An 11,333-nucleotide genomic window follows, 5' to 3' on the forward strand; every position below is an offset into this window, starting at 1 on the left:
GGAGCCCATTGTCCTCTTCGGGAAGCAGGGCATGCTTCTGCAGGAGCCTTCCAGGACTGAGGCACTAAGACGCACGTGGCGCACCCAGCAGGAGGCGCCGCAGAGCTTTCTAGCCTCTAATTTATCCTGGATTTTTTTTTTTTTACATTAAAATACAACTTATTTCTGTAAAGTTGATCTTACAACTTTTTGATAAGTTAACAGTTGATAAAACAAGTGTTTAGTTTTTTGATTTTTTTTTCAATATCGATTTTTGAAATCACTCAGAAATGTAAATGAAATGCCTTTAATTATTAAAAATGATGATTTTTATCTGGCTACGATTTATCAAACTAACATCAAAGGCTGAGATACACAGAAGTCAAATGAGCCATCCCGTTGAGGGGTCGACTGTGCTGTGAGTGATCTTTCGTTACATTGTTACATTGTGTGTGTCATGTGAGGCTCTGCTCTGTTACACTGTGTGTATTACACTCTGTAGTTTGTTTTTAGGTGTTGTTACCTTTGTTTATCTTCCTAGGCCCCGGTTCTGAAGACCTTGTTAGAGCTGATTCCCGAGTTACGTGAGAATGACAGAGTATACTCCTGCAGCATGAAAAGCTATGGTAATAAATCTAATCTTACTGCATATTCAAGTGATGTAAATATTTCTAAGTATAGTCAACTGGGAGTTCAGCTCAGAGGAATAATCCTAAATTTCAGATAATTATTCACTTAGCTCTAGAATATGTTTTTAAACTATTGCAAAGCATGAAATTACTCCAGAGCTTTAACAATTGAAAATATTCCCAGGCACCTTCAGAATGTCCCAGGCAGCCTGGACTCCGTATGAGGAAGCTGCTCCCCCTCCCTCCGCAAGGCCTGCCCTGCAGGGCAGAAGCATAGCCTCCTCCTGCCTCTGAGCTCCCTCAGGGCCCTTCCATGTAGCTCCACTGAGGTCCAGGCTTGTTCTCATGTCCCAGCTGGAGTGCAGTCTGTTGGCCATCAGTGTCCTCAGTGAGACATGAGAAGGGAGCCAGTCTCAGGTTTGTCACTGGGCAGATAAAATGCTAGTGTGTGCAGGTCCCACCCTCAGACCTGCGCACTACACTAGAGTCAGAACTAGTAAATAGCTTCTTTGTTCCCACAAGGAGTTTTGCAGTGTTTAAAAACACTGAAATCACAGACCTTCTTATGTAAGTAACGTAACATAGTATCAAAAACTGTAAAAGGGGGTGGGGTCACTGATGGATTAGGATGTGGGTGGATAAAGATGCAGAACAAGGCCCTAGAGCTCTGCACAGGAGTCATAGAGAATGAGGGTCCTGGCAGCAGGAGCACCCCTTCCACAGGGAAGCTGACTGCCCAGTCCTCAGCAGATCCAGCTGATGTCATCGTGGGTGTTCTTCAGCTTCCCATGCCCGCCTTCCCCTGCCCCTCACAGTGAGCACCAGGGGAGGCGGGCTGTGGGGGAGTGGGCGAGCTGTAGGTTCTGAGGGCCTCCGAGGGGAGCTTTCAGTCCCTTGTCTTGGACCCTGGAGTGCCTGGGCAGCAAAGGGTTGAGGGAAGGAAGAGGGTCTCTTCCTCATCTCTCTGGTCTGACTCCTTCAGTCGCAGACAAAGACGTGGCCTCCGCTAAAGCGCTGTATGAGCATTTGACAGCAAAGAACATGAAGCTGGACGACCTCTTTCTGAAGCGCTACGCATCTTTGCTCAAGGATGTGGGCGAGCCGGTCCCCTTCACTGAGCCCCCTGTGAGTAGTCTTAATTACGAGAGAAAGTACTCCGTGGATTTATGTATGCCTCAGGATGCTCTGAGTGTGCCTAAGACTGAAGAGGAAACAGGCTAATACTTAGTTACCTTCCGTGAGAAGGCTAAGGCCCTAAGCAGTGGCCTTGGCTCGGGTGGAGTGGCCTGTGTGTTACAGACCTGCAGCCAGCTGTGGCTCTATCAAACTTTCTTAGGCATTTTTTTTTTTAAGGTTTAAATTTTTATTTTATGCTTTTAAGTGTACCAGAAGAGGGCATCAGATCCCATTACAGATGGTTGTGAGCCACCATGTGGATGCTGGGAATTGAACTCAGGACTTCTGGAAGAGCAGTCAGTGCTCTTAGCCGCTGAGCCATCTCTCCAGCCCTCTTAGGCAGTTTCTACATGAGGTATGACTCAGCCCTGGTGCTCGGATTAACTCAGGACTCGAGGCTTTTGAACTTGGTGTTGTGTAAAACCCAGAGGAATGCCCAGGCCTAAAGAGCAGGCACTCAGCTGTGCAAGGCAGCGGCCCTGTGCTCACTGACCGCTGCCTCCAAATCTGTGCTCTGCCTGCTCATAAGTGTCATCACTCTCTCCTTTCCTCCTTTACAGGAAAGCTTTGGATTTTACATAAAGCAACTAAAGGAAGCGAGAGAAAACCCCTCATGAAAGAAGCAGCTGTGTGTGTCTGTGTGTGTCTGTGTGTCTGTGTGTCTGTGTCTGTGTGCACGCGCCTGTGTCTCAATGTTATTTCTAAAATGTACTTAGGAAAAATAAACAACTGAAGATTATAGCATCTATGTATTCTTTTATGTATAAATACGCCATTCACCACTGTATCGCCACTAACAACATACACTTAGGCACTGGGCTTTTTTTGGTTTGGGGTTTTTTTTTTTTTTTTGTTTTTTTTCCCCCTTTTTTCTAAAACACAAATTGATGACATTTTCTTCAAGGTCTCCGAAATCCAAGGGGTCTCCCCTTACTTGAATGAACATGGTGGCTAGAGCATCCCCTTCTACATGGATTCTCGGTCATGACTTCTGGGTTCACGATTTTGTTGGTACAGCTACTGTGATTCATAAGGGAATAAGCAAAATACTGGTTTGTAATCAGATTTAAAAGTAGACAGTGGTCCTGTCTTCTGCCAATGCTTGTTAGAGTCTACAGGTAAGACTTTGAAACAGAGTTAAAATGGTGAGTCATCAGCAAAGTGTTAGAAATGTTTGTTGGGAATTTCCCTCAGAGTAAGCAAGAAAGGCCTTCTACAAAGTAACCATCACGCTAAACTCTTGTGTATGTAAATGTGTGTTCCTGTACCAAAGCCAATATCATTTAAATGAGAATTTCTCTGAATAAGGTATATGTTGGTACTTGTGAACTGCCGCTTTTTAAAATCCTATAAATATTTATATGCTGGCTGGAAGCCATCTCAAAGGACTGTAGTCTTGAACTTTTAGTGGCAGTGTGGTGACCTCCATCCTAGGAAGAATTTCCTCATCAGCTGTCTGGCTTGTTGTGAGGACCCAGTGGCTTAGTCAGCTGCTTCCTGGCTATTCTGTGTCCGAGGTCTCTGAGGAGCAAAGTTGCCAAGAATTGAGAAATAGACACAGGTGGTACACATTTAATCCCAGAAGCAGAGGCAGGAAGATCTCGGAGTTCTAAACCAACCTCATTTATGTATTTAGTTCTAGGACACCCAGAGTTACAGAGAGAAACTGTCTCAGGCAAAAACAATTGAGTTCAGATACATATTGACACTCCGAGGGGACGAGCATCTTCTCGGCACTGCAGAGATGGTCATAGAATCTGCATTCCCCAGGTTCTTCAATACCTCTGCTCTTTCCTGGAGCACTCTCTGGGCCATCAGTTATTACCTGTGGCTGCACGCATCTCTCATTCTGGACACATTGTGAACTCTGGCCCCTGGTCCCCTAGTCTATCCTCAGACCTGCAGGAACACATTAAGTTGAGCCATCTGTATTTAAGTTCTGTGGCTCCTAAGAACTGACTGCCATACCCAGGACCACTGTTGCCTGATTATCTGGATGAGAAAACCGAAGTCGGTTTGTGTAGGTTTGCAGCATAAGTCAAATGGCCACGACTTCCTAAAAAGTTTTTTTTTTCTTGGGCTAGAGAGATGGCCGGGTGGTTAAAGAACTTAATGCTCTTGCAAAGGACCAGGGTTCAGTCCCCACCCAGCACCCATACACTTCCAGGGTGCCCAGCGCCTCTTTCTGGTCTCCTTAGATGCTGCACGCACGTGGTGCATTTAAATGCCGGCCAAACAAATGTAAAATAAAAATGTTTCTCAAAGTCTTTCCCACTGGGCATTGTTGTGGATTCCTTTAATCCCAGCATTTGAGAGGCAGGTAGATGTTGAGTTCAAGGCCAACCGTGGCTATACAGACCCTGTCTCAAAAGAAGTAACCATGAGATTACAAAAAGCAGTGCAGCTAAAGTCAGGATGGCCTTCAAACAAAACGCCCCTCACACTAATCCAATGTCCCAGTCTCTGGACACCTTACACTGGAAAACATTTTATTCCATTTAATCCAAGAGCCAGTGCTCAGTATAATCAAGTTTAAGAGTCTCAGCAAATTATAAACAAGCTTTATGTTGGAAATCACTTTCTGGTATAATTCGAGCCTCCAGTCTGCAGTGTATACATTCTGCACACTTTCCCTCATGGCTTTCAGCACAATTTTCATTGAATATTTGCCTTTCTGAAAAAAAATATTTGTAGAATTTCTAAGCAAAAGCAACATTTCCTCAAGTGTGGTGGAACTGATAACCACAGGAGGTCCAAAATCACGGTAATTTATCGCTTTGCTGTTGTACAATCGTGCGTGGGAGTGTTTCCATTAGAAATGTATCCTGCTTTCAGGCCAGCCGACTTTACAAAGCCCACATTATGCAGCCTTGGTACAAATAAAGAAAATGGCTGCATTAGCAAATTCAAAGCAGGTACTTCTCTTTTGTATAAAGAATAGGAACATCAGCACCAGGTAAGACAGACCAGACTCCAGACTTCCTGCTCCTGCAAGCGGCTTTGGGCGGCAGCTGGAGCTGAAATCCATCTGTAGCAAACACTAACCCTGCCCTGGGCAGCCGCTGGGGACCGTCCTTCCTCCCTTAGGTATTTCCAAGGGCCGGGGTCTCGTGTTCTGCAGACTTACCTGGTGCGTTCACAGTAGGTTTCATGGAATGACTTCCATGGATTTAAGGCCGCATGTGCTGCTTGCAAGCTCTGTTTACGAAATGCCCCGTTTGTACATTAGACAGTTCCTTCCCATGTCCTATTCTTTGGTCCCCAAAGTGTGACTCAGTTGAGAGAGTGGATCTGAGGCCCAAGGAGTTCTCAGAAACCAAAAGCTTTGTCAGTGAGGCCAACTGATCATGATTTGAGATCTGTAAGTTGGTGACCTCAAACAGTTGTTTCTGTCGGTAGAGGAGGGGGCAACCTTTCAACTGTGGTCTGAAGTCAGACCTAGCCCAGTAGAGATTCGGTGCTGAAGAAATGAAGTTAACAGGATCAAAAAGGATTCCTTAATACCTTCTCTGCCACCAAGCCCTTCACCCCTGTTCACCTGGACCAATTTATCAGACACAAGTAATTTCTGAGATGAGATTGGAGCTGACTATTTGCAAACAAGGCCGTTTTCAGGCATGCACACTATGTTGTCCAAATACACCTGTGTCAGCAGCAAAATATCCAAGGGCTTGCAGCCGGCTCCCTCCCTGTGCCTCACGGCAGCTCTGCCGGAGTAAGCTGGATCCCCTATGCCAAGTCAGGGTTCTCTGCTAAGTAATTTGAGTGTTGGAGGGACCCTTGGGCACAGGTCTGCTACTATTATTTGACATAATTTTCAGTCTGTTCTCCCTGTGTGCGCGGTTTAATCTAAGATCAAGAGAAGATTTTTAAGAATGAGTGAGTAAAAAAAGCAAGCAGGATATCTACCCCTGTAGACGGGCTCAACCCAGGAAAAGATCATGTCTTAAGTAATCTTTTTAAAAGCAAGAACAGATTAGAAATATTACAAGAAATATTGGAGTCGACATAGGTGGTTATTTCCAGTTTCAGTGTTAGTCTCCCATCAATAGTGCAACTTGAACTTGGAGTTTACAGTGCACATTTTAAAACCTTCATCTTTGGATCAAGAGTCTGCAAGCTGCAGCCTCAGGCCAAGTCCAGGAGCTGAATGCTTCTGTAAGTCGTTTTATTGAAGCATACCCACATCCTCCACATTCTACTGTGGTTGGGGCAGTTTTCACACCAGCACAGCGTACTGACAGGTTCTATGGCTATGACAGCCTAAAATATTTATCCTTAACAGCAAAAATTTACAACCCACAAGAAAATTCTGCTCCTTTGCAGCGAAGAATAAGGAGCACTGGATAGTATTGGTGCCCCTAGTGTTGGGTCTTACTCTTCCCAGGCCTTGTGTGCTCTAAAGAACACTTTTCAACCAAACGAACCCATGGAGTTAGAGTCTAGGGTGCATCAACACCAGCGATGATGTGATGGAGAACTGCTCTGGGGACAAACTGAAGAACCAGCAACTGCCTGGGTTTCGGTACCACAGCACAAGTGACGAATTTACAAAGGCAGATGGCTGCCAACCTTCCTTCTCTTCCACACTTCTCCATCCAGGCCTAAAGATAGTGGGTTACCAAAATAGAGCCAGGATCTGGGGAGGGAGTACGGGATGGGCTGGAGGCCCTGTACAGAGTGTGTACATGAGCATATATGCAGTTAGGACTGAGTACACACATGCACATATGCACACGTGGTCACCCGGGTGAACTACAGAGTGTGTACATGAGCATATATGCAGTTAGGACTGAGTACACACATGCACATATGCACACGTGGTCACTCACTGCCCACTGAGAGTCCTGAAGCAGCAATGTACAGCAGCAGAGCAGACTCAGTCACATCTGGGCTTCAAACTATCTTTTTCCCACTAAAAAGATTCTACAGAGACGCATTCAATCCCAGGGCTGAGCTGGGAAAATTCGGGATGATTCCCAAATACTTTGTTTTGTCGGAGTCCCCAGTGATGACAGGAACGTGACTAGGAAGATATAGAAGCCAACTTGAGTATCCCACTGGCTAAGTCAGGAACAATTCAAGCACCGAAACTAATGAGAGCAACGGATTGCAACTTGCTAAATTAAAAGGGGATTCCACAAGTGTGTCATTTATATATAGCACCAACTCAGGGAGTATGGAGGGTGGGTAAGGAATGAGCAAGGCATGGTCTCCAGGAATCCAAAGCTTTATTAATTATAAAAAGAGGGAACAGAGGAACGTGGAGGGGCCCAGCAGACCTGCTTTCTGTCAGGCAGTCAAAGTCGTTAGTGTAGCAAGTGGAAACCATGGGCCACCTGACAGGACGCACTCAGGGAAAAACCAATTCCATTTCTGGATATTCTGAGCAAAGGGGACCCAGTCTGGATTCTATTGAGAAATGCACCAGATAAATCCAAACTGAAAGCTACCTTAGAAAGTCAGGGGGCTCTGAGGAGCTAACTATTCCAAACCGAAAGAAACAATCGGAGGGTACTTTTGACTCTGCTCTGGATGAGGCTTCTGTGGCTCTTGAGTGACATCTGTGTAATGGATGGTGGCAACAGAGCTGTGTAGACTTCCTGAGGCCAGGGAGCAGGGAAAGGACAGTGTGCTAAGGAGCCGCTGCTCACACTGGGGCCTGCACTCTAGTCACCAGTGTAATCTGGACACTCGGACACTGAGTCCCTGAGTCTGGGCAGGCCTGGGATTCTGCCTCCCTCATCGGCATCCAGTGATGTCATGAAGCTGCCAGGAACTACACTGGATGCAGTCAGGACCTGGGGAACCAGTGGAGAACATCACTCCCAGCCTCAAACACCCCCACCCCTGCTGTTTCTTTCAGTTCCAGACTCGTTTTCCTCTGGGAACCAGCCCCTCCCAGCTCTGTGCTTTGAGTCAGTGGGTCCTCGACACAGGCATGAACCATTCAACCTGGATGTGCGGCAGCCCATCCACCAGCCACTGTGGAAGGTTCAAAGCTCATCCTGAGCCCCAGCTAGGGGGTGCAACTCTGAGGCCGCAGAGCTCACACAAACGGCAAACTGTTTCTAGAAACATCTCAGGCCCGATCTTTTGCTCTGTAACTCCCAGAGGCCTCGAGGTCTTTTTGATTCCACCACAAAGCAGCTTGTAAGCTAAGACAACTGGATTAGTCTTTGCCACGGTGTGGCACCGATATGGCAGGGTGCCCGCTATCAGTGGGTTGAAGAAACGACAGTAGCCACACACTACTCTTTATACCACACCCACCATGGAGTAGATACTCTTAGCTCTCAGCTGTCCGACTCTGGAAGTCCATGGAGCCACACAGAGATAAGAGAGGACATTTCTAGTCAGTTTTAGGTCACCCTCTGTATCGGGAGCGGCTTAACAGGGTGAGATTGGTGGAGAAAGCTAAATGTTTTGCTACAGACCACTATCCTCTCGGGGTTCCACAAGTCTCTGCATAGCCTAGCTACTCAATTCATAAATAATTGGTTCCCATTCCATACTGGGTTGTTTATATAGAGATATAAAATGAATGAGCAACGTTACAGGTTCACGAAGTACCTGTTTCACAAGCCCAGGCCTGTGAGCAGAAACCTCTCAACTGTCTTTATTCTACTGCCATCCTGTGGCTGACCTGTGCCACTGCAGCACCAAGACGCCGATGCTGCTTGAGATCTGTGGGATCATTGTCCTCAGTCGGGCTCCTCAGGAGGCGGCCAGCCCAGGCAGAAGGGTCCCACCAGTGGAAGCAAGGCTGAACATCACCAATCTTGAATTGACTTCTGTTTGATGAACTTCAAGGACAGATAATACAGGGACAGGAAGCCACAGCTGATGCCAATGACGATGAGGTAGATCGCATAAAGAGGATGTGAGTTCAGGTCCATGGCAGTGACCATCTGCGGACACAGACATTTGGTGAGCGCCCAAGGATGCTGTCCCCTCAGCAGCACTTGGATTGAGAACTCCCAGCCCTCGCTACGTACCGCGTCTCCGGGGACGGAGAAGGTGAGGTTGCCGATCTGCGTGGTGTAAATGTGTCCATTAAACTGAATCTGCATCAGCCCTGAGAAGCACCACCGGAGGAACGACATCTTGGAAATCCATGCAGGTACTGAAGACAGCAAGAGTTATGTTATTCCAAGTGTTAGTCGCATGGTCTCTGCTGCCCTGAGCAAGTCTCGGACTGCTCCTGGAGAGAAGAGTCATTCCGGCTGTGGCCAGTAGAGTCCTTTAAGGACCAAGGAGCAAAAGAGACAAGGAGTAACAGCTGTGGCTGGGGACACTGTGCTGAGGAGGCCGAGGACGGGTGACTTCCATGTTGGATTGCTACCTAATCTGGACAGTCATATGCTATACACTGCGTGTGCTCAGCTTCACAGGGTACTCAGACAACACCACACCAGAGACCTTGACCCTGGGGAGCACTCTGCTGGGAGAGGAGGACTTTGATCCTGGGGAGCACTCTGCTGGGAGAGGAGGACCCTGACACTGGGGAGCACTCTGCTGGGAGGGGAGGACCCTGACACTGGGGAGCACTCTGCTGGGAGAGGAGGACTCTGATCCTGGGGAGCAGTCTGCTGGGAGAGGAGGACTCTGATCCTGGGGAGCACTCTGCTGGGAGGGGAGGACCCTGACACTGGGGAGCAGTCTGCTGGGAGAGGAGGACTCTGATCCTGGGGAGCACTCTGCTGGGAGGGGAGGACCCTGACACTGGGGAGCACTCTGCTGGGAGAGGAGGACCCTGACACTGGGGAGCACTCTGCTGGGAGAGGAGGACCCTGACACTGGGGAGCACTCTACTGGGAGAGGAGGACTCTGATCCTGGGGAGCACTCTGCTGGGAAAGGAGGAAGCTGCAAGGCCTGCCCAGATGTCGGCAAAGGCTGGTTTCAAAGCCAGAAAACAGCCTCATGGGCAACACAGTAAGAAGGGGCTGGAGGCTTTATAAGAGCTGGGGTTTGGGAGGCATTGGGAACTAACAGCTCTGAGAGGCTTTGAACAAGGAGAGGACAGGAACTTGTCCTTCAGAAAGCTCGCTCTGAATAGGTGAACACTGCAAAGGCCACCAAAAGACCAGATGGTGTCAGTGGCTCTGGGTTCAATGATGAGGGCGGGGCTGGGATGAAACAGAGGGAGCATTTAGGCCTGGCTCATTGGTCACTGTGATGGGAGGGAGTCAAGAGACCTCTGGGTGTGCGTGACGGGCTGTGAGGAAGTGACAGCGGGCAAAGGCCTGGAGAGGCCTGACAGATGAAGACTTAAGCAGCCACTGAGGCCTACAGAGGCCTGGCTAAGCAAAGAGGGGGCAGGCCTCACCTATCCACAGGTTGTTCAAGTTTATCATGAAGCCAGCCGTAAGGTAGAAGGAGTTGTAGAGAGCGTTGCAGCAGAAGGAGGACATGTGGAAGGTGGGCAGCATGGCAGAGGCGGCCAGGGCCATGGTCCTGCAGCAGAACACCACCAGCCACAGAAGCATGAAGTGCAGGAGGAAGAGCTCAGGCCCTGGCCGCAGGTTGGTCAGCCAGTAGATGGGCATCCCATAGATGATGACATAGGCACAGTGCTCTGGCAGCTCACCGAGGACCTGCAAAGCACAGCCTTCGCTGGGACATGGAGCCGACACCAGTGCTTGCTATCGTCTGAAGATGTTTTAAAGAGGATGCCGGCGCTCCTGCTCGGTGACGGGGTGGCAGGGAAGACCTCTGTCCCTGACCTCTCACCAAGCTGCCACTGCAGGAGCATTCCAGAGCTGTGCTCCATGGAGGTATACCCAGCTGGATGCCCACCCTTCCTGCCCAGACCTAGCAGCCTTGTGGTTTTACAAGAGGCATAAACCTCCCGAGCCTCTTCCTGGAAACACTTGCCTGGCTCGCTCAGGGCAGTAAGCATTGCTTGATGTTGCCCGCTTCTTCCTCTCTTAGTTCTGGCCGCCCAGAAAAGTACCCTTTCTGCTGCATAGCCCTGGGCTTTCTGGGAATAGTTTAGTATATGTGCTGCCGAAGCGAGCACATCTGGGAATAGTTTAATGACTAGCAAGTCTCTGAACCTCTTCTAGAGACTGCATGGCTGAGTGTTTCCGTAAATCTCTTTGCTGCAGCGTGTGCAGTGCCCCACGGGATTTGCTCCTGGCCCTGACCTTGGCAAAGAAATAAGGACCAGCAGTGTACAGTCCGTCCTCCAGTTCATAGTACAGCAGCGACCGCTCCGAGTGACCTGGAGATGGGGGAGAGGGAGGTGAATGAGCGAAGAGTGTTACTGAGGTCGCATCTCTTGTAATGCCGTGGGTGCCAGCGGAAGCAGAGATTGGCCTCAGTGCAGTGCCCAGGGAGGCTGTCCCACTGTCCCGAAGTCTGGTGAGGAGGGCGGGTGACACTCACATTTGGAGACGACATCCAGAATGACATTAAAAGGAATGAGTGCTCCTATCATGAACAGGAGGGCTGCCATGTCCATGAAGGAGAGCGGCTTGTCTGCGTGGCCGTAGTAAAGGAAGCCAATGATGAGAGACATCAGGCAGGCTTCTGCTCCATGGATG

At 48.8% G+C, this 11,333-nt stretch overlaps 2 protein-coding genes across 2 annotated transcripts in view; one reads left to right on the forward strand and one right to left on the reverse strand.

Annotated features, from left to right (window-relative positions):
- Positions 1-2,523, forward strand: part of Lrpprc (leucine-rich pentatricopeptide repeat containing) — an 82,476-nt gene extending 79,953 nt beyond the window's left edge. Inside the window, exons 36-38 of the mRNA NM_001008519.2 lie at positions 521-605; positions 1,591-1,733; positions 2,345-2,523. Coding sequence (NP_001008519.2) covers positions 521-605; positions 1,591-1,733; positions 2,345-2,401 — 285 coding nt within the window. The 3' untranslated portion in view covers positions 2,402-2,523. The remainder of the gene's footprint in view (positions 1-520; positions 606-1,590; positions 1,734-2,344) is intronic.
- A 3,334-nt stretch (positions 2,524-5,857) lies between these two features.
- Abcg8 (ATP binding cassette subfamily G member 8) overlaps positions 5,858-11,333 on the reverse strand; it is a 19,283-nt gene continuing 13,807 nt past the window's right edge. The window contains exons 9-13 of the mRNA NM_130414.2: positions 11,176-11,333; positions 10,935-11,011; positions 10,115-10,382; positions 8,783-8,910; positions 5,858-8,695 (exon numbers count right to left, since the gene is read on the reverse strand). The exon at positions 11,176-11,333 is cut by the window's right edge and continues 42 nt beyond it. Of these exons, the coding sequence (NP_569098.2) occupies positions 8,558-8,695; positions 8,783-8,910; positions 10,115-10,382; positions 10,935-11,011; positions 11,176-11,333 (769 nt within the window). The 3' untranslated portion in view covers positions 5,858-8,557. The remainder of the gene's footprint in view (positions 8,696-8,782; positions 8,911-10,114; positions 10,383-10,934; positions 11,012-11,175) is intronic.

The sequence above is a fragment of the Rattus norvegicus genome, chromosome 6, assembly GCF_036323735.1.
Source record: "Rattus norvegicus strain BN/NHsdMcwi chromosome 6, GRCr8, whole genome shotgun sequence".
Lineage (NCBI taxonomy): Eukaryota > Metazoa > Chordata > Mammalia > Rodentia > Muridae > Rattus > Rattus norvegicus.